Source organism: Pan troglodytes, chromosome 16, assembly GCF_028858775.2.
Source record: "Pan troglodytes isolate AG18354 chromosome 16, NHGRI_mPanTro3-v2.0_pri, whole genome shotgun sequence".
NCBI classification, from domain to species: domain Eukaryota; kingdom Metazoa; phylum Chordata; class Mammalia; order Primates; family Hominidae; genus Pan; species Pan troglodytes.
The window spans coordinates 82,798,502-82,824,100 of NC_072414.2; the positions used below are offsets into that span (position 1 = coordinate 82,798,502).

Genomic DNA, 25,599 nt, shown 5'->3' on the forward strand with positions numbered 1-25,599 from the left:
GGTGGTTGTAATTCCTTCTTTTTTTTTTTTTTTTTGAGACAAGGTCACAGCTTACTGCAGCCTCGACCTCCTGGGCTCAAAGGATCCTCCCACCTCAGCCTCCCCAGTAGCTAGGAATACAGGTGTGTGCCACCACCCTCGGCTAATTTTTTTATTTTTTGTAGAGATGGGGTCTTGCCATGTTATCCAGGCTGGTCTCAAACTCCGGGGTTCAAGCGTTCCTCTTGCCTCGGCCTCCAAAACTGCAGTGATTACAGGCATGAGCCACAGCACCTGGCCTATATTTCATCATTTTTAAAAAGTAAAGAGAGAGAGAGAAAGGCTACTAGCATCAGCAATGAGGAGGGTGCTGGCACATTTATAGGAGCACTGTTTGCTGATGCCTGAAATGGCTCTAATGGCACACAATCTTTCATTCTGCAATAAGAAACAAACGCTTAAAATTGAAGTGCCTCCTTAAATTAAAACAACAAAGTCATTTTCTCAAAAATGTAACGAATCACAACATTTTAGAACTGGAAACGTGCTTGCTGGTCACCTCAGCCATCTCCCTCATTTTATGGTTGAGGAAACTCAGGTACAGAGTGGTAGAGTGAGTTTTACCGGGAAGAACCAGACCAGGCCTGGAGCCACTACAAAGTCCAGGCCAAGAAGCATAGGAAGCCCCTGTAGAAAGCTCCAGTGGGCTTTCACTAATAAAGAGGGAAATGCGTGTCCAGAACGACAAACGTATTACATCTGAGAGCAGAGGCTTTATTTACAATGATATTCAAACAGGATTTAGCAAAGGATACCTCTTCCTGCTCGTATCTTAGCAGCATGGGTTGTACTTCATAAACAGAAAAGAGAAATATCCTGGGAGCAGGAAGTGAACTCTTTTCTCAGATATGTTCTCTAAATCCCAACACGTTCCATGCTCCCGGCTCTTAGCAGGTAGTTGGTGGACACTTGGTTATAGCAGCTGGGTGCCAGATGCCTGCATCTCACTGAGGAATGTGTTCAGGGAAGATGTCAACACCGGCCGGGAGAAACATCAGGCTTTCACCTCACTCATGGCCTCCATGAGGCGAGCGCTGTTTGTGACTGCTGTCGTCAGGAAAATGAACCTGTGGCCTAAGGAGTCAAATGCAGCAGCAGAAGAGACAGCACAGATCTTAGGCCCCAACGGCAACCATAGAGCCCCTCCAGTTCCACAGTCCCCACGGGGTCACAGCACCAGTTTATAGACAGAGACGTGAGTGCCATGCTCTTGGGCACCACTGCTTTCTACGACTGGTATAACTGGGCTCCCTGCTGTGGCAGCCCACAGTAAGGCTATGGCAAGTTGTACTCTGAGGCCAGGAGAAAAATATTCCTGTGCAGGACACTTTGCATGTTTTTTTTTTTTTTTTTTCTTGAGATAGAGTTTTGCTATTGTTGCCCAGGCTGGAGTGCAATGGCGCAATCTCAGCTCACTGCAACCTCCACCTCCCGGGTTCAAGCAATTCTCCTGCCTCAGCCTCCCGAGTAGTTAGCATTACAGGCACCCGCCACCATGCCTGGCTAATTTTTGTATTTTTCGTAGAGATGGGGTTTCACCATGTTGGTCAGGCTAGTCTCGAACTCCTGACCTCAGGTGATCTGCCCGCCTCCACCTCCCAAAGTGCTGAGATTACAGGCATGAACCACCGTGCCCAGCTGACACTTTGTTACCCAGATACAATGCAGGCCAATTCTCACCTTTCTGCTCTCTCTTACCTTTCTCTCTGCCCAGGAACCGGAGGGCTGAGATCTCAGAGAATGTACAACCACCCAAGAACACCACCAAGATGAGGCGCAGGGACTCACTGGAAGCCTTGTCTTCCTTAGTCATATCTGTGAGGATCAGACCAGATTCAGCTCTTCCCTGACATGCTAGTCCTGAGTGGTGCATCCAGCCCACCTCTCACTGCCAGCCTACCCCACTGTTAATGCCACATACCTGTGAATGCAAAGTCACTGCAGTTGAGCAGCCGTACCACCTCATCAAGGCCCTGCCAGCTTCGCCGCTCTAGCACCTGGGAAGGTGTAAGCACTGTTTTTAAGGCTACAGACAGTATCAGGCTTAGGAAAGGAAGGGCACAGCAGCCAGACTGTCACATTTCTTGCTCATTACTCAAGTAGCAAAAAGTTGAGACAGGGCCAGGTGTGGTGGCTCACGCCTGTAATTCCAACACTTTAGGAGTTTGAGGCGGGGGGATCACCTGAGGTCAGGAGTTCGAGACCAGCCTGGCCAACATATAGTTGGCCCCGTCTATATGAAACCCCATCTCTACTAAAAATACAAAAATTAGCTGGGTGCAGTGGCACATGCCTGTAGTCCAGCTACTTGGGAAGCTGAGGCAGGAGAATCACTTGAATCCGGGAGGCGGAGGTTGCAGTGAGCCAAGATCGCGCCACTGCACTCCAGCCTGGGTGACAGAGCAAGACTCCATCTCTCAAAGAAAAAAAAAAAAAAGTTGAGACAGGCCAGGGACCAAGAGAAAGCAGAGAGAGTGAAATATGAATGGGAGCAAGAGTAACATGCTCTCACCTGCTCAATGATTCGGCAGCTCAGGGGCACATAAGCACCACTGAAGACGTAAGCCATGTCTCGGGGCACTTTCAGATCATACTCACCGTCCACACGTGGGATCTGTAAGACAAAGGGACTTCATTAGGCAAGTGACAGCTCAGCTCCCTAACCCTTTAAAGGATCAGATAAAGTGGCATAGCCCAAGGAACAATTCTTACTTCAACTAAAGGGAGAACCAGCAATAGCCCTGAAAAGAGAATCCATAACGGAAGATGGCAGTTTCTGTTCAGTAACTGCCAGTTCTCTGGAATGAGTTCCCATGCGCCATTATTGAATAATGTAAAGGGGCTGGAGGGATGGGTTCTCCTTTCCCTGCCCTTAAGTGACACAGGATATGGTTGTCACTGAAGCAGCACTTAGAATATTCTCTGGCATTGGCAGGTGCTTGTTACATGTTGATTAAATGAATGAATCTACCATGCTGTAAGACTACCAAACAAAAGAATCTTTATACACATGAAATGACAAAAAGGTTTTTGTGGATTCAAAGTACTCCACAATGGGCTGGGCGCAGTGGCTCATGCCTGTAATCCCAGCACTTTGGGAGGCCGAGGTGGGCGGATCACCTGAGGTCAGAAGTTCAAGACCAGCCTGGCCAACATGGGGAAACCTTGTCTCTACTAAAAATACAAAAATTAGCTGGGTGTGGTGGCACATGCCTGTAATCCCTTGGGAGGCTGAGGCAGCAGAATCACTTGAACCTGGGAGGCAGAGGTTGCAGTGAGCTGAGATTGTGCCACTGCACTCCAGCCTGGGCAACAGAGCAAGACTCCCTCTCAAAAAAAAAAAAAAAAAAAAAAAGTACTCCACAATGGAATGAACCCACTGTCTCCCCTAACCATCCCTGTTCCACATACCAAATTCAGCTTTTTGCTGATGGCACGAAAATTGCTCCTCTTGGCCAGAGAACTGAAGGCATCAGTAATCTTTCCTGGGGAAGAAATCTGTGTCAGGTTTCACCTAAGGTCTATGGATTCATGACACTGCCACAGATAACACCATTCAGGACACGACAGCACCAATCACATCCAAAAACTCTCGGAAGCTATTCAACTATAATTCCCTGGAACTAATCAAGATATACTCCCCACCCTTCTCCCCACCCACAGTCTTCCCCCTCCTACGGTGTACCAGCTCTCTACTAAATGCAATCCACAGGGTAACCCGAGTTTATTGGTATGTGCTTTGGAGTTAAACCGACCTAACTTACTAACTAAGGGACCCTGGACAAATCACTTAATTCTCTAAGCCTCAGTTTCATCATAAAATGAGGATGAGAAAATTTATCTCATAGTCTTTGTGAGATTAAATGAGAAACTAAAGGGCTCAGCACATGGTAAGTGTTTACTATGTGGAAACCGCTCTTACTAGCAGAAGTAGTAGTAATAATAGTAATGACATTAATAGGAAGGAATCAGTCCACCTTCTCCAATTCATTCTGTCCCTCCCAGCATGCTGCCTGTTGAGAGAAGTCAGGACAACAGCTGGAGCAGGGGTCACTTGTGCTCCCTGCTTACCTGCAGCCTTGTCGGTCACCAGCTTGCTCACTTTACTCTCCACGGCTGTGAGGGTGTCCCCGGGGGCCTGCTCCGTTAGGAGCCCAGCTCTTCGCAGATTGGAGAAGGTTAGCAGGTGCTCAGGGCCATAGCTCTGAAGAAGATGCAATTAGACTATTTACTGAGTGTCCAAAGAGCATCTAGCACTGTCAGGTACTACAGAGTTGAGCAGAAGGACTATGAAGCCTCTGCTGCACTGTGAAGGAGCTCACACTTTGTTGAGATAAATTTTCACATCAGAAATAACCAAACAGGGCTGGGAGCGGTGGCTTATGCCTGTAATCCCAGCACTTTGGGTTTGGGAGGCCAGGGAAGGCAGATCACTTGAGGTCAGAAGTTTGAGACCAGCCTGGCCAACATGGTGAAACCCCATCTCTACTAAAAATACAAAAATTAGCTGGGCATGGTGGCTCGTGCCTGTAGTCTCAGCTCCTCAGGAGGCTGAGGCACAGAAATGCTTGAACCTAGGAGGCAGAGTCTGCAGTGAGCGGAGATCGCGCCACTGCACTCTAGCTTGGGCAACAGAGCGAGACATCGTCTCGAAATAAAAAAAAAAAAAAAAAAAAGAAAAGAAATAATTAGCACCAAACAAAGAAGAATAAAAAGCAGCATGAGACTTTAGAGACCCATGGATGTATGGGAAAGGCTTCCTGGATGAAGTAAGACTTGAGAAGTACCAGGAAGGAAAGCTGAATCAATGCCTCACACGGTGCTAAAATGAGGGAGACTCCCAGGAGTAAGAACTCACCACTGGGGCCAGCACTGAAATGTTTAAATTCTCAGCACTGGCCATGCGCCGTCAGTGTGTGGGGTGAAACAAGGGTAGAGGGCAGAGAGGCGTGCTGAAAGGTGACTCTCCCTAGTAGCTCTAAGAGGGAGGCCTGAATGGAAACAGGAGGGTAATGGAGGCAGGAAAGGGGCCACTTCTCTTGCCTCTTTCAAAAATGCCCAATAACTGCCCTCCATCAAGTTCCCTCAAGAATACATTCTCCAGGCCTTACCTGCAGATACTGTGTTTTCAGAGATCGGTAATCCTTGGGGATCAAACCTAAGAGTGAAGAAAATAAGACAGGTGCATGAGAAAGGCCGGCAGAGGCACCCTAAAATGTACAGATCAACCAGCAACGAACGCCTTCTTCAGGAGGAAGGATTCAGTAAATGTTAACCCTGCAGAGTATACAGTTGGTTCTAAATTTAAGCTTGCTTATTGAAAGATAAAGCCTTGGTCTGGGAGCTCCCAAGAAGAGCTGTGAAACGTAAGGGTGCTGAGGAGGGGACACTGGAACTAACGGTGATCGTAGTGGGATGTGGGGAGGATGCAGCAGGAGGGAGGAGAAGTGACGACTCATGCATTTATTTATTTATTTATTTAGAGATGGAGTCTTGCTCTGTCACCCAGGCTGGAGTGCAGTGGTGCGATCTTGGCTCACTGCAACCTCCGCCTCCCGGGTTCAAGCCATTCTCCTGCCTCAGCCTCCTGAGTAGCTGGGATTACAGGCATGCGCCACCACACCTGGCTAATTTTTGTATTTTTAGTAGAGACAGGGTTTCACTATGTTGGTCAGGCTGGTCTCCAACTCCTTATCTCAAGATCCGCCTGCCTTAGCCTCCCAAAGTGCTGGGATTACAGGCATGAGCCACCGCACCTGGCAGACTCATGCATTTCTTTCTGGCTAAGGGGCAGTTCTACTAGGAACTGCTTCACAACTATTGAGAAATAGGAAAAGTGTTCAAATGAGTTCCAAAAGCACAGTCTTATATGTTTTTCTCCATAGAGGTAATAATAACTGGGATTCTAACTGCAGTAAATGAGATTTAGAATAAGCAAATACTTCTCTGGGTAGAAAGCAACCTTTGGCCGGGCACAGTAGCTCACTCCTCTAATCCCAGAACTTAGGGAAGCCGAGGCAGGTGGATCACCTGAGGTCAGGAGTTCCAGACCAGCCTGGCCAACGTAACAAAACCCCGTCTCTATTAAAAATACAAAAATTAGCTGGGTATGATAGCGTGCATCTGTAGTCACAGCTACTCGAGAGGCTGAGGTGAGAAATCGCTTCAACCTGGGAGGTGGAGGTTGCAGTGAGCCGAGATCGTGCCATTGCACTCCAGCCTAGGCAACAGAGCAAGACTCTGTCTTAAAAAAAAAAAAAAAGGAAGAAAAAGAAAAAGAAGGCAACCTTCAAGAATATTCACCAACTGGAAGACTTCAACAGTAAAAACAAGTTGCCATGAAGGTTGCACAATCTGGAATTTTAGAAATGTTCATGAAAACTAGCTGGGCGTGGTGGTGCACACCTGTAGTCCCAGCTACTCAGGAGGCTGAGGCAGGAGAATCACTTGAACCCAGGAGGTGGGGGTTGTGGTGAGCTGAGATCGCACCACTGTACTCCAGCATGGGTGACAGAGCGAGAGTCTTGTCTCAAAAAAATAAATAAATAAAATAAATGTTCATGAAATTAACTTGCTGTCCCTTTTTCCTGGAATGTATCTTTATCTTATTGAAAATAAGGACAGATGGAGTGATGAGAGAAATGCCACTCAGCTCTGCACCCCTGCAGTCCTAAGATATGACAAGGCTCTAGGGTGGCCTGGATGTGGTCCCGCTTAGGGCTAAAGCAATAAATTACCCTGTGTCCTGGTGATAATTCACCCCAAACAAAAAAGAATCCATTAAATTACAGGGAAACATTCTGTTTGCTAAGACATTTGCCTTAGCCTTTCAAAATCACTTCTTCTGTCCCTAAGGCATAGTTTCTCAATCTGACATTCTCATCTTCAGTCTTTTGGGCTCACCATTCTCAGTGATGGACAAAAGGCACATGAGGCGCAGGCTTTCTATAGGCGACACCTGCATAGGAAGAAAGAATCAAGGAGAACTGAAGCTTCACAACACGTGTTCTTTTCCTTCTGCTTAAGGCCAACCCCACCTCTAAATGCCATTCTTGGCACCCCCAGCCGTCCACCCGCGCACCTGCCGGTCTATGTGTTCCTCAATGTAGCTGGTGCTCTCCCGGATGTTGAACCCCTCTAGGAGTGCTGTGAGTAATCAGAGGAGAGCCTGTTACTGGGGGCCAGCTCAGCTGTTGCCATCTATGCTAACAGGTGTCTGTCTCCCCATCTCTTTCTCCATCCTTGGGGTGGGTTAAGGGACCCCCAGGACTTCTAGCAGGAACCAGCATTCCACATAGCCAGTGTCAGCTGGAAAGAGCCAGAGAACATCTTTTAAGGGTGGGACGGGGCTGGGAGCTGGGGAAGTAGAAGCGTGGGCAGTAGCACAGCAAGGCTGCGGCAGTTACCATGCTCAGTCTTGATTAGCTCCTGGAAATCCTGCTTGGTTTTCTTCTTCATGATGGATTCACAGGCCCCAATATCTGCAGGTTGGACAAAGGGAGCTGACATATTCCTGGTTCTAGAAAGATGTCCCTTTATTGTCCAGAAGAATAAAAACCTCCTAAGGCAAAATCCAAAAGCACTTCTTCCCACTTTACACCAAATAAGACCATATGCATCAGATGAACAGGGATCTCCTCCTCGGGAGTAATGGTCCTCTGGAGCTTTCCCCAGAGGGACACAGTCACTTCCCCTCACGCCCCTCAAGCTGAAACCTACGGAGACTCAGCAGGCGGTGCTCCTGTTTCAGGCCCTTGAGCTCCTGGGACACGAAATTCTTCATCTGCTTAATGTCCATGCCTCTCCGGCGCTGTGGGAAAATTCCCAAAGGTGAACCCCCCAACCTCAGACACGAGAAACCACCACCCTCCCTCAGTTGCCATCCATCCATGAGAAAGGACAGGGAACCTGTCACAGAATTAGAAGGGGAGCCCAAGGGCAGCAGCCTTGGGAAGCCACTGAGGCAACAAAACAGAGGACCAGGGCTTGGAGCCTCACATCATACTGGGCCTGCAAGTTCCGGGCCTTCTGGCTCAAGAAGCCAAAGACATTGGAGAAGTGCTCATTCCGAATCTCATTAAACACCTGTGAGGACAGTAAGACAAGAACAGCTTACTCTGTCAGAACCATAACTTAGCAGTAGAATGACAGTACAGGAAGGGTACTCAGGTGTTCTGGCAGAAATACAAAGAAAGCTGAGCTGGGATCCGTAAGTTCATATCAAATGCCTACTCCGTGTTCTAGGAGATGCTCTGAACTGGTGGGGAAACCCTCTCTCCCATAGACTCAGCCTCCCCTCTCAGAGCTGGGGCCCACAGCCTGGTATAAGCAGTGGCCCTAGGTGGGCCCATTGCTAGCACCCACACCCTCACCTTGTCCTCGGCATTGAGTAGCACCTTCAGGCTCTTGTCAGAGGATGTGACTTCTGGGCCAAAGTCGACACTCCCTTTGAGAGCAGAGGGACAGCTATTAGGATCTCCAATGAGGACTTCTCCTACCATTCCCTGAACTGCCATAAAGGTCCTCAAACTATCTGGAAGCCAGCAGTTCATTCAGGGTCTGGGTCTCTCCCACAAACCCTGCCCCATGTGGGAGGTGCCAAGGCTGATGACCCGTCCATCTTGCCAAGATGCAGAGGACCATAGCACTTACCACACTTGATGCGGAAGGTGTCATCTACTAGGCCCTCGTAAACCACTTGGGAGCAAAGTGCTGTCACAAAGTCCACATCTGAAACAGAGATCCCTGACCATGAAGGTTCTCCCTGACCCAGCCTTCTACACAGCATGTCCAAGGGCAGCTTTGATACTTTCCATAGGGCCAAGGACCCACGCTCCTCAAAGCTGGGATTCACAGCCCTAACTTTAGGATTTTAACTTTGCCACCACGCTTTCCATATTCCCGTGTCTTCTAGGGCTGAAAGATGACAGGAACGCTGGGCATAATTTACCTCTGTCCAAGAGAAAGATATGTCCAATCTCTGGCCTTCGGCCCTTGGTTTCGCCATCCTCCTCCTCCTCCAGGTTCCTCCACAATTCATATGCCATCTGCCAGGGCCCAAGACATCCTCAGTCTTGTGTCCAGGTCCCTACTGCAGCCCCATACCTACAGAAGCCAGCCCTTTCCACGTGATACTTCCTCTTGTCCCCGAGACAGGAGCTAATTATTCATAATATGGCCCTATCTACTCCCGTCTGTGTCTATCCTTCCCCAACACTCTTCCTACTGATGAGAAGATGTGTTACTCTGTCCCCAAAATAAAAAGAGATTTAGGAATGCTACCCAGGAGATCCTGGCTTCTGCTTCTCTGTTAGCCACACAAGTTCTCCTCTCTGAGGATCTATTCCAGAACAATGAAAGCAAAGTAAAGAATACACCTCATATCACAGATGCCCTTGGATAACCCCAGGAGGGTACAGAACAGGGAAAACAGAGTCTGCTGGGACAACAGTACTGCTAGTGCTCTTACCTTGGCGCACCTGCCAATTCCATAGCAGTTTGGAAAGGGTCCATAGAGAGTGCTGAGAAGGTGTAAGGCCTGAGCTACAGTGTTGATCCAACGCTGATCTCCTTCCTGCAGGGACCACACAAGCCACAAAGATATGAATCAACCCAGTAGGACCACCTGGAAAGTGGCTAGCCCTAGAAGCCTGGAGCAGGGTGGCAGGGCCTGGGGGATGCTTGAAAGGTTCATTTTCATTGGCTCCACAGGAAGTCCCACAGAGACCAATCTGTAGCACTCAATCACCACATCACTATCACTTGTGATAAATTACTTGCGTTGGACAAAGGTTATATTGGTATTTCTAGCCCTCTGCATCCCACATTTGTCCCCATCCCCTGATGCCAAGACACAAGGGCTTCTGCATTTACCAGAAAGTAATCCCTGAAAAATTCTGGTAGTTCCATGCTCAGCAGATCCACATCAAGAGGCAGCAAAGAGAAGGCCCATTCATCACAGCTCACATCTGTGGGGACAGAGAGCATCAGCCTCCCTGCAGAAGGTACTTAGCTCCACGTTAAGAGAGAAGGTCCGCCACAAATATTTGAGTGCGTGCAACAAATATTTGAGTGCCTGCCACATGCCAGTACTGCATTAAGCAATGGAGGCTCAAAGAAGAATAAAACACAGTCCCTGCCCTTAAGGAGCTCACAGTCTGATAAGGAAAGGAGACGTGTCCACAGCAGCCTGTAATACAATGTGATAAGTGGTGGGTTTTTACTAGAGGGCTGACCAAAAGTGCCGAGAAAACATTCATTCATTCATTCATTCATTCATTCATTATTTATTTATTTATTTAGAGACGGAGTTTAGCTCTTTTCATCCAGGCTGGAGTGCAATGGTGCGGTCTCGGCTCACTGCAACCTCCGCCTCCTGGGTTCAAGCAATTCTCCTGCCTCAGCCTCCCAAGTAGCTGGGATTACAGGTGCACGCCACCATGCCCAGCTAATTTTTGTATTTTTGGCAGAGACGGGGTTTTGCCATGTTGGCCAGGCTTGTCCCAAACTTCTGACCTCTGGTGATCTGCCCGCCTTGGCCTCCCAAAGTGCTGGGATTACAGGTGTGAGCCACCATGCCCGGCTCACTCATTCATTATTCAGCAACTATTTACTGAAAGCTGCCTACATGTAGGACTGTATGAACACCAGAGATACAGCAGTGAGCAAAATGGACATGCTCCCAACCTTCTGGAGCTTACAGTCTAGTGAGGGAGACACACCAGACAAATTATGACACAAAGTATTAAATCACGGTTGTGCTCCAAAGAGGTCAAACAGCAAGCTGTGAGCACATATATTAAAGGGATGTAACCACAACTGGGGGTATAGGAAAGACTTCCCTCAAGAAGAGAAAATCAAGCTTAGAATTTGGGTAAGACTCGGGAAGGCAAAAAGCTATAGGGTGGAGAACGTTCTGGGTACCTGGAAAAGCATGGGTAAAGTCTCTCTGGCTGGAGGGTGGCGAGTCAGGAGAAGGAAGCAGCACACGATGAGGCTAATGGGACAGGAGGGGCCAGACTGTGCAAGGGATAGGAGGCATGTTGGGGATTCTGGGCTTTATATTGAGCCGCTGCTATTTCCAGCAGGGAGGGCTGTGATCAGGTTTGGGTTGTGTGGAGAATAGCGTGAGGAATACACAGAGGGGAGGCCCAGTTTTTCCTGTGGGAGCCTTGGAAGGTGAGAAAAGAGTGGCTGGTCATTTCCAACTCTAAGCCCTGGTGTTCCTTTCATACTACCCCAGGAGTGTTCTTTTCTTATCCTTTCTTTTCCCTCCCTCTCTCTCTCTCTTTCTCTCTTTTCTTTTATTTTTTCTCTCTCTCTCTCTCTCTCTTTCTTCCTTCCTTCCTTTCTCTGAGTCTCACTCTTGTTGCCCAGGCTGGAGTGCAATGGCGTGATCTCGGCTCACTGCAACCTCTGCCTCCCGGGTTCAAGCAATTCTCCTGCCTCAGCCTCCCGAGTAGCTGGGATTACAGGCGTGCGCCATCACGCCCAGCTAATTATTGTATTTTTAGTAGAGATGGGGTTTCACCATGTTGCCCAGGCTGGACTCGAACTCCTGACCTCAGGTGATCCACCCCCTTGGCCTCCCAAAGCGCTGGGATTACAGGCACGAGCCACCGCGCCCAGCCCCCAGTAGTGTTCTAATTCGTGGTCCTATTCCCATTCCCATTCTCAGGAACCTCTCCTCCTGTTACACTAACAGGAATAAGACCAGGAAAAGAAGGAGCTGGTGGCGGGGGCGGGGTGGGGGGGTTGGAGAACAACAGTTTTTTCTTCTGTGTGTTCTCTTTCCCTTTCCACTCACATTCATCTCCTCTCACCTCCATAGATTCCCTCTTCCTCAAGCACCATCTCACACGCATAAAACTGAAAGAGAAAAGGAAATTGATTAGTAACTACCTTCTTCTCTGTTCTCTCCATTTCTCTGGAGTTCCTCTGTGGTCACTGATGAGGACAATAATTACCGAACCCAGTGAAAGACAAGAGAACCCAGACTCTTAAGATCTAGAAAGGACCATTAGAATCATTCAGCCCAGCACTTCAGTTCTTTCTCATCCATTTAATTTATGTTTGAGTAAATTGCTTCTTATCTCCCTGAGAGAATGGAAGAGCTTTACAAAGGAGAAGGAGTTCAGCTGTCTTCAAAAGGTAAGTTGTACCGACAGAGATGAGAGCAACGGCATGAAGTGCTCTGGAAATTGTGGAGGAGCAGATGGGAGGAAAAGATCTGTACAAGGGAGAGTGAGTTCTGTTTAGGACATGCCCACGGGACCTTGGGAGACACAGACAAGGACTTGGGATTAAGTAGCATATACGCTGTATTTAAAGTGGATGATGTGGCTGGGTGCACTGGCTCACTCCTATAATCCCAGAACTTTGGAAGGCCGAGGCAGGTGAATCGCTTGAGCCCAGAAGTTCTAGACCAGTCTGGGCAACATAGTGACACCCCATCTCTACAAAACAATGCAAAAATTAGCTGGGCATGGTGGTGTGTGCCTGTAGTCCCAGTTACTCAGGAGGCTGAGGTGGGAGGATCACTTGAGCCCAGGAGGTCAAGGCTGCAGTGAGCTGAGATTGTGCCACTGCACTCCAGCCTGGGCAACAGAGTGAGGCCCTGTCTCAAATAAATAAATAAAGTAGATGGTCTGTCCAAGAGAAAAGAACACGCAGAGGAGAGCTAAGGACAGGACTCTAGGGAACACAAGATGAAAGGGGGCCAGAGTACAGGACCTGGCAGGGAAGACTGAGAAAGAATACTCAGAGAGGCAGGGGCAGGAGAAAACAGCAACAGTCAAGGCAGGAAAGGTGAGAGTTGCAAGGAAGGGTGGGCAACGGTGTCAAATGCCAGGAAAGTTAAGTAGGATTAACATTAAATAGACACCAGTGGATTTGACAACGGAGACCTGAGGGAGACTAGATGAAACGATGAAGGTAGAGATGAGGAAGCAGAAGCAGTGACAACAGAACATTCTTCACAGAAGCCTGGCCATGAAAGAAGGGGGAGCCCTGACAGGGAGAAGAGATGAAATGGGAGACATTGTTTAGAAGGGATAGACATGGGTGAAGGCAGAAGAGAAAGTCTACCTGGTAAAGCAAGATAATGGAGAAGGAAAGCAGAAATGGGGCCAAGAACTGGCATGGAACAGCTCATCTTAGGAGGGAAAAGGCCACGATCTCTTCCTCCTTTGAGGTAAGTGGGGAAAGGGTGAATATTTGAAAGTAATGAGAAAGAATGCTGAGGCCACTCACATCTGATAATGAGATGACATTATTAACAGCTAATGTTGTAAGCCCTTAAAATGGATTAGGCATTGTTCTTAGTGTTTTACAGAAATCACTTGTCTTCATCTTCATACTAGTTCTGTGAGATGTAGATCAATGCTACGTGCTCCTTATTTTACTGTTACACAGAAGAATCCTATTCCTCCCTCACTCATTTCTGCCAGGAAAACTGAAATCTTCAGGCCTGCTTTTAACTTTTAATGCTAAGTAATGGAATTCCAGAGCCAGGTCTGAAAACTGCCAATCTTCATAATTAACAAAGGAGTCTCAAAGAAGAGAGAGAGATGCCTCCTAATATAAAATTAGGTCAAAGAATTTGATTAGATAAGGTGTTAAGTGGAGAACACTCATAAAAATACCTATTTTGTTTTTCTGTGTAATAGAGAGGCTTGTAGGATTATTTTAACTTGTAGGATTATTCCCTGTTAATACAAGTCTGTCCTTGGCCAGGCGCAGTGGCTCATGCCTGTAATCCTAGCACTTTGGGAGGCAGAGGCGGGCGGATTGCCTGAGCTCAGGAGTTCGAGACCAGCTTGGGCAATATGGCAAAACCCCACCTCTTTTAAAAATACAAAAAATTAGCCAGGCATGGTGGTGCACATCTGTAGTCCCAGCTACTTGGGAGGCTGAGGCAGGAGAATTGCTTGAACCTGGGAGGCGGAGGTTGCAGTGAGCCGAGATTGTGGCACTGCACTCCAGTCTGGGTGACAGAGCAATGCACGGTCTCCAAAAACAAAACAAAACAAAACAAAACAAAACAAGACAAAACACCAAAGCTGTCCTTGGAAGCGTAATTTGGAAAAAAAAAAAAAAAAAAAAAGAGGTTTTGTAAGAGTCCAAGAACTAGAAATTATTGCCATGACTCCTTTAGTAACATTCAAAAGTACCTATAATTCTGAGTGGTTGTCCTACTCAATAATTTCTTGCCCTGGTAATAATACTTCACGTTTGTATTCCTAAGCATATTATCCTAAGATAAATATTTGTAAGATTGTGCTATCAATGTTCAGGTGACATTAAAAGGAAGGTCACTGGCTCTTTCCTCTTATTCCTTTAACAGAAGGAGAAAACAATATAAGCCTAGGGTCCCACTTGATTTCTTATTTCAACAGAGACTCAAAGTCATCTCACTTAAATTAAGAGATAAGTACTATTATCAACTCTATCTTCCAGATGAGAAAACCGAGACACGGAGCAGCTCAGTACCTAACCCAAGACCACACAGGTAATAAGGCCTCAAGGGCGGATTTTATCCAGACAGCCTGGTTTCAGAGGCTTCAGTCCTTAGTTACTGCCTCTATTTTCTCTAGAATTTTCTTAGAAAGATTGAAAAGGAATAAATCCCTGTTCTTCCTAGTCTAGCTTCTACCTTCTGTAAGTATGCATGCACTACTTGCTGTAGCTTTAGAGGCCTATGGTTGGCAAGGTAAAGGCCTGGAACGTCATTCCTCCCAATCACTGGGATTGAGGATGCACGTAGCTGATGTGGAGGTGAGAGGGGAGCTCAATGGAATCAAGAAATGGACAGACTATGATGGGCCTCCAAATATGTACTGCAATTATTGAGTTAAAGATGGAAGAGCTCTACTCTGGCTGTGCTAACTCACTGTGTGAGCATGGGCTTCAGTTCCCTCAGCTGCTCAAAGTTGGGGTGGAGTAAAACAGTCTCTAAGGTTCCTTTCCTGTGCAAGAAAAGGCTTTTCCAATATATGGTGGCATGGTTCTAGTAACCCAGGGGCAGCCCAGCCACATCCTTATAAGCATAGGGGATGGGAAGAGGGAGGGTGATGATTTATCGTATTTATTCTTAAAGGGATACAGGGAGAAAGTCACTGGAAAGCCGTAACACTGTGCACCATTACTATACTAGAGTTTGTGTTAGGGATACAGAGCAGGTTCTACCTCGCAAGCGTGAAGCTTTTCATTTAAAAAAATCTACGTAGAGGCCTCTTCGCACAATTCCACAATACTTTATTTGGGACAGTATGATGACAGACCCTCTGCTAAACAAATGAGGATATGTTAATGAATTGAGGATGCGTTAGTGACAGGTATTAGGTTCAATCACACATAATTTGCTTTGAGGGAGTGCTATGGTTTGAATGTGTCTCCCAAAAGTTCATCTGTTGGAAACTGAATCCGCAGTGCAACAGTGTTGGGAGGTGCAGCCTAATAACAGGTGATTGGGTCATGAGGGAGGAGTCCTGATGAATGAATTAATGTCCTTATGGCAGGAGTGGGTTGCTATAAGGCGAGTCCAGCCCCTGGGTGTCTCTTGGTCTCATGTGCTGGCTTCCACCTTCCACCCTTCTGCCATGGGATGACCCTCGCCAGATGCCAGCCCCACACTCTTGGATTTCACAACCTCCCCAGACCATGAGCTAAATAAATTTCTGTTCATTATAAATTACCTAGTCTCAGGTATTCTGTTACAGCAACAGAAAACGAACGGAGACAGGGAGGTAGTGCTGTTGGCCCCTTACCCCTGCCCGGTCCTCAGTCCTGTTCTACCTTATCCCACTTCCTCCAGGATCCAAACTCACCTTTTGAGGGCTGAAGATCACTTTGTATTTGCGAGTTCGGCCAGCCAATTTGTCAGCATTGACAAGACCTACAGAGAGAAGGAATGCAGCCCAGCAAGTCATGGGCCATCTGTTATGCTAGAAACAGGGAAGCTGCCGGGCACAGTGGTTCACGCCTGTAATCCCAGCACTTGGGAGGCCGAGGCGGGTGGATCATCTGAGGTCAGGAGTTTGCGACCAGCCTGGCCAACATGGTGAAACTCCGTCTCTACTAAAAACACAAAAAATTAGCCCGATCTGGTGGTGGGCACCTGTAATCCCAGCTACTTGGGAGGCTAAGGCAAGAGAATCGCTTGAACCCAGGAGGCGGAGGTTGCAGTGAGCCGAGATCATGCCATTGCACTCCACACTGGGCAACAAGAGTGAAACTCCGTCTCAAAAAAAAAAAAAAAAAAAAGAAGCGGGGAAGCAGACATCCTCCACAAGTGCTACGGCCAACCCAAACAATTATTTTCTTATTAGAGGGTCCTTATGGCCAAGGCCCTTAGATTTTGCCCGCCCTTTCCCACAGTTACACATAGTACCATGGCACACTCACTGGCAATGTATCGCATATTCTTGATGCGGGGTCTGACCAAGAAGCACAATCTATGAGAGAGAAAGAAAAAAAAACAGTGAAGGAGAATTATCAAGTTGGATAGCAACTTAGAAGAAACTGAAACAATACCAACTCTTTCGCCATTTGCCCTACAGGTCTCATCCTAGCCAAAGCTATGCTATTCTCTTGGTCCACCATACACCAACCACAGAAGATACCTCTCAACATAATGGGTATAATGTGATGAGCTGGGTACATTACTGGCCCTATGGTGGACCCAAAAGTTCCTGTTCTCAAATAATTTACAATCCAGTGGGCAAAAAAAGATGCAGATATGGAGTATATTAACAATCGGTGCTGAAAAACAATATAAGAATACCCCATAAAAATATACAATTATTATCTGTCAGTTAAAAATAAAGCCTGGGCGTGGTGGCTCACACCTGTAATCTTAACACTCCGGGAAGCCAAGGTGAGAAGATTGCTTGAGCTCAGGAGTTCGAAACTAGCCTCAGCAATACAGTGAGACCTCATCTCTATTAAAAATAATAATAGTGCTGTAATCCCAGCACTTTGGGAGGCAGAGGCGGGCGGATCACCTGAGGTCAGGAGTTTGAGACCAGCCCAGCCAACATGGTGAAACCCCGTCTCTACTAAAAATACAAAAATTGGCTGGGCATGGTGGCGCATGTCTGTAATCCCAGCTACTCAGGAGGCTGAGGCAGGAGAATCGCTTGAACCCAGGAGGTGGAGGTTACAGTGAGCCCAGATCGCGCCATTGCTCTCCAGCCTGGATGACAAGCGCTAAACTCCGTCTCAAAAAAAAAAAAAAAAAAAAATAATAATAAATAATAATAATAATAGTAAAATAAAAGAACTATAAGGCCTGGCGAGGTGGTGCATGCCTATAATCCCAGCATTTTGGGAGGCCAAGGAGTGCAGATCACCTGAGGTCAAGAGTTCAAGACCAGCCTGGCCAACATAGAGAAACTCCATCTCTACTAAAAATACAAAAATTAGCTGGGCATGGTGGCAGGTGCCTGTAATCACAGCTACTTGGGAGGCTAAGAAGGAGAATTGCTTGAACCTGGGAGGCAGATCCCGCCACTGCACTCCAACCTGGGTGACAGAGTTAGACTCCTACTCAAAAAAATAAAATAAAACTATAGGTGGATGCAGTGCTGCACACTTGTAATCCCAGTTACTCAGGAGACTGAGGTAGGAGGATCCCTTGAGCCCAGGAGCTCAAGGCTGCAGTGAGCTATGATTGCACCACTGCACTCCAGCCTGTGCAACAGAGTGAGACCCTGTCTCTGAAAATAAATAAATTTAATTAAAAAATTTAAATATAAGAAAGTAATAGAAAATAATGTTTTTCAAACTGGGGTACATGGATATATTCTCCATGTATCCAGGAGAATTTTTTCTTCTAAGAAAGCATGTACATTAATTAAGTTTCAGAAATACTTTAAAATCAAGACAACAGCTGTACATGTCTACATGCCGAGCGAACAGGACAAATACAAGATGCCATGGAAATCCAGAGGAGAAAATCACTCTGGACTGGAAGGGCAACAGAATGCTTCATGGAGGAGGTGGCTGGGCTCTGAAGGATGGACATTCTTTATAGGAGCAGTGAGGACAGGAGAGAATTTCAGGCAGAGCAAATGGAGTGATGAAAAGGGTGAAGGCACAGGCTGAGAGGCGGGTGGAAGCACATGTCAACAGAGGCTTGAAGGGGACACACGAGACAAGGCTGGAAAAGTAACGTGGGAGGCCACGCTGCAGACAGCCTTGAAGTCTATGACAAATAATGTGGACAATCTTCAGCAAGTAATAAGAGGCCTTGCAGATTCTTCTTTTTTTTTTTTTGAGATGGAGTCTTGCTCTGTCACCCAGGCTGGACTGCAGTGGCGCGACCTTGGCTCACTGCAACTCATCGCCTCCCGGGTTCAAGCGATTCGCCTGGTTCAGCCTCCTGAGTAGCTGGGATTACAGGCACACGCCACCACACCCGGCTAATTTTCGTATTTTTAGTAGAGATGGGGTTTCACCATGATAGCTAGGCTGGTCTCTATCTCCTGACCTCAGAAGGTCCGCCCGCCTCAGCCTCCCAAAGTGCTGGGATTACAGGCGTGAGCCGCCGCACCCGGCTGCCTTGCAGGTTCTTGAGAAAAGCACGATGAAAATAATTTTGAAAGATTAGTCAATCTGGTTATAGACTATTATAAATTAGAGAGGGAAGAGGACAAGAAACCACAGAAAGGAAACTACAGAAAACAAAACAAAACAAAACAACAGAAGAGTAACCTAGCCATGAAATTGTAAAGTTCAGGGAGGTGAACCATATATCTCAGCCAAGGACAGATGAAAGGCAAACGTGCCCCTAGGGACCTCTTCCAGCTTGGAGTAGGGACAGACTCTCCCAGACACTCACTGTTCATTGGAGCTGAGGGCTGGCTTGTTCTCCACCTTGTATAGCTTGTCTACTTCGTGTTGCTACAGAGAGAATCCAATAAGACAATGGACATAAGAGTGCCTGAAAAGCACAAAGTGTGACACGAAGATAGGGGACTTCTTGAGGGCTTCCTAATTATGCTAATTCTTGAGGGCTTCCTAATTATGCTAATTCTTGAGGGCTTCCTAATTATGCTAATTATGCTCCCCTGACAACCATCCCACTGAATTTTCCTCAAACTGTCAATAGGAAAACCTAAAATAAAACAATATAAAAACAGTATGGGCCAGGTGTGGTGGCTCATGCCTGTAATCCCAGCATGTTGGGAGGCCAAGGTAGGAGGATCACTTGAACCCAGGAGTTTGAGATCAGCCTGGGTAACATAACAAGACTCCATCTCTACAAAATTAAAAATAAATAAATAAATAAATGTATATATTCTGTAGCAAACAGACTCAGAAAAATAAATAATAAATTTAAATTTAAAAATTAACCAGGTGTAGTGGCACATGCCTGTGGTCCCAGCTACTTGGGAAGCTGAGGCAGGAGGATCACCTGAGTCCAGGAGGTCAAGGCTGCAGTGAGCTGTGATTGTGCCACTACACTGTATTCCAGCCTGGGCAACAGAGAGAGACTCCGTCTCCCCCCGCAAAAAAAACACAAAACAAAAAAATACGAACAGCATCAATCTCCCTTTTCTACCCAATTAAGCTACCCTATATTTGCCCTACAAGAGTAGTCACTCTTCAGTAGTTTGTATTGTTCATCAAAAGAAAAACTGCTCAAAGAGGGGCATGACCCCCAGGGGAAAGGGACGGTACCTTCAGGATGGAGACATTGGCAATTCGATCCAAAGGGCTCATGAGATCTGCCTCAATGAATAAATCCTTTTTTCCAGGAAGCTGAAGGAGACACAATATGTTGGGTCACTCACAGGTCACACGAGCTTCCGCAGCTGAGAAGTGGCCCAGCCACCCATCTAACAGAAACAGTCTCTGAGGTGGGAGGGCACTAAGTATCGTCTAGCCCGTCACCTTATTTATTATCTGTATCCACAGTTGACACTTCTCTGTATATTTACCTATTTTGCCTTCTCGTTTTCTGTACCAGTGGGAAGAAGACATCCCACCTTCTTTCTCAGGTTAACTCCTTGTCACTCAACCCTTCTGCTCACCTGTGACCTTGGTCTGCACCTCACTCCCCTTCCCTGCTGCCTCCTCCACTCTGGCTCCCAACCACCCCTGGTCTCCTGCTGAACAAAGCCAAACACAACAGAACCCCACCTTGCATTTTTCTCCTAAGTACAAAATAAAATAGCACACGTTCACTGCAGAAAACTTAGCAAACCCAGGACAGTTCTCACCCCATCACCCTTCCACTCCCCCACCCCACAATCCCTGTCATACGATTCCTGCACCACCACTCCTGACACCGATCTCAATGTCTGTTCAGAGGAAGGAGAGGTCACAGTTAGTGACAGGGAGGGGAAAGTCACTGGGAGTTTCCTCTCACCCAGGCCTTCACAAATGAGTAGGGTGTTGACATGGATGGATGAAGAGGACAGTCCAGCAAAGATCAGAGAGAGAGCATAGGCTGTGTAGTAAGGGGACGATTTTGCCCTCCAAGGGACATTTGGCAATGTCCAGACACATTTTTGGTTATCTGACTCAGGGTAGGGGTTTTACTGGCATCTCGTGGGTAGAGGCCAGGGATGCTGCTAGACATCCAACAATGCACAGGCCAGCCCCCACCACAAAGAATGATCCAGCCCAAAAAGTCAACAGTATAGAGGGCAGGAAATCTTTTTTTTAAAATCTTATTTGTTGTTTTGTTTTGTTTGTTTGTTTTTTGAGATGAAGTCTCCCTCTGACACCCAGGCTGGAGTGCAGTGGCGTGATCTCGGCTCACTGCAACCTCCGCCTCCCGGATTCAAGCAGTTCTCTGCCTCAGCCTCCCGAGTAGCTGAGATTACAGGTGCCCGCCACCACACCCGGCTAATTTTTGTATTTTTAGTAGAGACGGTGTTTCACCATCTTGGCCAGGCTGGTCTTGAACTCCTGACCTCGTGATCCACCTGCCTCGGCCTCCCAAAGTGCTGGGATTACAGGTGTGAGCCACTACTCCTGGCCTGTTTTTTTTTTTTTTTTTTTTAAAGATAGATTCTTACTCTGTCGCCCAGGCTGGAGTGCAGTGGCACGACCTCAGCTCACTGCAACCTCTGCCTCCCAGGGTCAAGCAATTCTCCTGTCTCAGCCTCCCGAGTAGCTGGGATTATAGGCGCATGCCACCATACCTGGCTAATTTTTGTATTTTTAGTAGACATGGAATTTTGTCATGTTGGCCAGGGTGTTCTCGAACCCCTGACCTCCTCAGGTGATCCACCTGCCTCAGCCTCCCAAACTGTTGGGATTACAGGTGTGAGCCACCACGTTTGGCCTTTTTAAATGTTTATTTATTTTTTAGTTTCCCAAACTCAAAATGGTCAACAGAGGGTAGGAAATCTTGAGGTAGGTGAATGGTGAAAAATAGACCAAAATAGTTGGTTAGAATTGAGCAGGAAGGGCTCCAAATGCCAGCTTAGGGGAGTGTGGCCTTGATCCTCTAATTAACAGAGAAAAATAAAGCTTTTGTGTATTGAAGCATTCCAATCAGCTGGAAACGTCAGAGGAATCTGAAGACCAGAGAAAGAGGAGGCAGGGAGTCCACTTAGGGAGTTAATAAAACCATCCACAGAGTGCAAGCATGTGGCAATGAAAGAGGCCTGATTTAGGCTGGTGGTGGTGTGAGCAAAAATAGATTAAGAGATACATGGAATGTGTAATATAATTTTTTTTTTTTGAGATGGAGTATCGCTTTTGTTGCCCAGGCTGGAGTGCAATGACGTGATCTCGGCTCACCGCAACCTCCACCTCCTGGGTTCAAGCAATTCTCCTGCCTCAGCCTCTTGAGTAGCTGGGATTACAAGCATGGGCCACTATGCCCAGCTAATTTTGTATTTTTAATAGAGATGGGGTTTCTCCATGTTGGTCAGGCTGGTCTCGAACTCCCAACCTCAGGTGATCTGCCTGCCTTGGCCTCCCAAAGTGCTGGGATTACAGGCATGAGCCACCGCACCCAGCCTAATTTTTTTTTAATACTTGAAAGAAATTAACAGTGTTAGTAGTGTTTATAACTTATGGTAGGGCTATAAGTAGTTTTTTTTTCCTTTTTACTTTCCTTGATCTTCTTACATTTTCTATAATGTGCAAGTGTTATTTTATAATCACCATAAAAAAGTTATGTGTAAAGAAGTATCCACGGAACTCAGCAACTGGTTCAGTTAAGTATCAGGGTGAAGGAGAGGCAAAGATGATTCTGATATTTCAAGCTGAATAGCAGTGCACATTAACAAAAATTAAGTCAGAAGTTAGTTAGGAGAGGACGTTATTGCCTGGAAATCCACTTTGGCCATGCTGAATCACCCAGTGGGCTCAAGTTTCTCTTCTTGGTCTCCTCTACTTGATCTCACCTGAACTAGTGGCTTTAACTAGCACCTCTTTTCAATTCTTCAGACATTTGTTGCAAGTCTTTTATGTGCATGTCACTGTGCAAGCACTAAGTATTAAAGAGAAATAGGCCGGGAGTGGTAGCTCAAGCCTATAATCCCAGCACTTTGGGAAGCTGGGACGGGCAGATTACCTGAGGTCAGGAGTTTGAGACCAGCCTGGCCAACATGGTGAAACCCTATCTCTACTAAAAATACAAACATTAGCCAGGTGGGCTAGCGTGCGCCTGTAATCCCAACTACTGGGGAGGCTGAGGCAGAAGAATCGCCTGAACCCGGGAGGTGGAGGTTGCAGTTAGCCAAGATCGCGCCACTGCACTCCAGCCTGGGCAACGGAGTGAGACTGTGTCTCAAAAAAATAAATAAAATAAAATAGAAATAAAATCTGGTCTAAGATGCCCTGCAGTTCTCATCTTGATCCATCTTCCTTCCAGTCCTCACAATGCAGCTGCAGTTCTACATTTCTATCTGCTGGATGTTACAAGCTGTATTTCTTACGGGCATCTTAACTTCCCCCATCCAAACCCAAACAAATCAACTTCCCCCATCAAACCTGTTCCTTTTTCTAATTATTTTTCTCATTTCTATTCAATGTTAATACAACAAATATTTATTAAGCACATGGTGTGTGCTTGACTCTAAGCTAGGTACTCACTAGGTAGTGTTGAACAAAACAAACATGATCCCTGCCCGCCTTCCAGTCTAATGAGGAATACAGACATAAAATGAATAACTAAATGATTACACAAGTAATCCATTAAAATCACAGTGGCAGTATTATTTTCCTAATAACCCAGGTTAAAAATCTCACTCATTTTTGCTTCTCCTTCAACATTTATAACCAATCAGTAAGTCTTTGAGTTTTCTTTCACCATAACTTAAAAATCCATCACTTTCCTTCATTCCCACTGCTACCAATTTTGTGTGGGCCTTTATTTCTTGTCTGATCTACGGTCTCCTAACTGGCCTTCTTGTTGCCCATTTACGCCACCACACACATCACTATTAGAATCATCAAGTATTGTCTCATGCCACAAATGGAAAAAAAATTTTTTTCAGTGGCTACTGTGTAACTGCTGATGGGTGTCTTCCCTTACATGCCTTGTCTTTCCCTGGTTTGCCAACTTTGCTCCTACCAATCTATCTGCCTGGAGCATGCTTAGTCTCCAAAGAAAATATGCTTATTACTCACACTCACCTCCTTGAAGCTCCTAGATCATCACCCCAGCTAGAAATGATCACTTACTGTGAACTCTTCGGGTACACTAGCTCTATCACTCATTTACCACCTGTGTGTGATAATTTGTGCTTCATACAGCTCCTACTGGAGTGGTAAGAACCCTAATGGCAAAGATGTCTTAACCATCTTTCCGTCCCTAGGGATGCCTGGCACTAATGGTGTCTCCCTTGCCTGTATGCGGGGTTGGGGGGTGATTTCCATTAACTCTCTGGCCAGGTTCCAAACAGCTCTTACTACTCCCTGGATTCATTCTGGACCTGCTGGGTAAGCTCCAAGGACAATACCAGGGGCCAAGAACAAGATCAAAGGGGCACGGCAAGGAAGAAATGTGCATCCAATGAGTGCTAAACTGTAGATGCGATAAAGGCGCCAGGCAAGCACTGACCTGCTCCAGCAGATAGATGAGCTGGTCTCGAGCCAGCCTCTTCAGCATGGAGAAGTCAGGCAGCTCAGGGGCGTCTGGCCGATGGGGAAAAGCCATGGCAGCGGTCACCTGCGCCGCGGGGTGGAAGGACGCCCTTCGCTCTGAGAAGGCCGGTCGCAGCCCAGGGAAGCGCAAGGGGGGCTATTCTTCAGGCCTGGGCACCGACTTCCAGAGACCCCAGAGGGGCCCTCGCTCCTCAGCAGCACTCCAGGAATGAATGGCCACCTCCAGGCAAGAGAGCTACTACCTCGGAGCAGCCTTGTCTCAGACCTGCAGCCACCGTGTCTCGACCCTCCCTCCCTGATCCACTCTGCCCGTCAGCAGGATTCCGGTCTACACCCCGCAGAGACTCCGCAGCGTACGGGGAGAACCCCGCCTTCTGCCAGAAAAAGAAGCGACTTCCTGGATCTCCCGGAAGTCCCTTTCGCTCCCAGCGCTTCGCGTACCAGGAAGGGGACGGCGTCCTGAAAGGGACATTTGAAAAACGGAGGCAACGCGTCTATTAATTGGGTGGCGGCGCCTGGGGTCGCAGCACTCCAGAGGCCGAGGTGGGAGAATCGCTCGAGTCAGGGAGGCGGAGGTTGCAGTGAACTGCGATCGCGCTACTGCACCCCAGCCTGGGCAACAAAGCTAGACCTTGCCTCAAAAAAAAAAAAAAAAAAAAAAAAAAAAAAAAAAGACATAATGAATGCATCAGGCTAGCTAACAATAACCTCAACTCTGATCAATCATACCATCATATCATTTCCTGGTGAGATGCATAGGAAATACAGAGCATCACCTATTGCCAAAAATTGAACCTAATCAAGCCTCAAGATCTAACTACCAGTTTATAGGCTATATAGAGATTAGCAGGAATATGTTAAGACACCGAAGGTATGAAATCAACCATATCCAAAATGTAGGAAATTATATGGGACAAATGATCTGTCGTCTTCAAAAAAATGGCAAAGTGGGAAATGTGGGAGGGGAAAACACTTCAGAATAAAAGAGATTTAAGAGATGTATCAACAAAATGTTTCAATGTGTGGATCTTTTTTGGATAATAATTCAAAGATAACTGATTTAAGGAATTACTAAAACTTTTCGGGTATTGTATTTCTTTTCTTCTCTTTTTTTTCCTGACAGAGTCTCGCCCTTTTGCCTAGTGGAGGAGCTCGGCTCACTGCAAGCTCCGCGCAACAACCCCCCTGCCACCCCAGGTTCAAGAGATTCTCCTGCCTCAGTCTCCCGAGTAGACTGGGATTACAGGCGAGTGCCACCATGCCCGGCTAATTTTTGTATTTTTGGTAGAGACGGGGTTTCACTATGTTGGCCAGGCTGATCTCGAACTCCTGACCTCAAGTGATCCGCCTGCCTTGGCCTCCCAAAGTGCTGGGATTACAGGCGTGAGCCACAACGTTGGGCCAGGTATTGTATTTCTATATTATTATTTTTTGTATTTCTATGTCATACAGGCTTGTATTTCTGTTAAAAACAAGTCCTTATCT

At 46.9% G+C, this 25,599-nt stretch overlaps 1 protein-coding gene across 10 annotated transcripts; it reads right to left on the reverse strand.

Annotated features, from left to right (window-relative positions):
• Positions 1–732: 732 nt before the first annotated feature.
• VPS33B (VPS33B late endosome and lysosome associated) lies at positions 733–24,747 on the reverse strand. 10 transcript variants are annotated; one of them, XM_510601.7, is made up of 23 exons: positions 24,071–24,747; positions 19,723–19,803; positions 18,881–18,942; positions 16,444–16,493; positions 15,867–15,934; positions 11,862–11,907; positions 9,913–10,007; positions 9,509–9,613; positions 8,990–9,086; positions 8,692–8,769; positions 8,412–8,485; positions 8,038–8,124; positions 7,759–7,849; positions 7,446–7,520; positions 7,121–7,185; positions 6,943–6,997; positions 5,151–5,197; positions 4,111–4,243; positions 3,451–3,524; positions 2,552–2,653; positions 1,961–2,036; positions 1,738–1,854; positions 733–1,113 (listed from the first exon to the last, which is right to left on the reverse strand). In XM_510601.7, the coding sequence occupies exons 1-23, from the start codon at positions 24,164–24,166 to the stop codon at positions 1,034–1,036; spliced, it is 1,854 nt and encodes a 617-aa protein (XP_510601.2). In that variant the 5' UTR covers positions 24,167–24,747; the 3' UTR covers positions 733–1,033. The 10 variants fall into 10 exon arrangements, with proteins under 10 accessions (XP_510601.2, XP_063651486.1, XP_063651484.1 ...); XM_063795416.1 differs by having other exon boundaries at positions 11,846–11,907; positions 24,071–24,539; XM_063795414.1 differs by lacking the exon at positions 18,881–18,942 and having other exon boundaries at positions 24,071–24,538.
• Between the last annotated feature and the right edge of the window lie 852 nt (positions 24,748–25,599).

Bases quoted from the DNA above. Each gene is read 5' to 3' on its own strand.
- VPS33B (XM_510601.7), bottom strand. From the start codon at position 24,166: ATGGCTTTTCCCCATCGGCCAGACGCCCCTGAGCTGCCTGACTTCTCC. The intron at 15,935-16,443 runs GTGAGTGTGCCA...TTCTCTCTGTAG, and splicing joins GAATATGCGATACATTGCCA to GTCTTGTCAATGCTGACAAA. The intron at 9,614-9,912 runs GTAAATGCAGAA...TGGTCCCTGCAG, and splicing joins TTTTCAGGGATTACTTTCTG to GAAGGAGATCAGCGTTGGAT.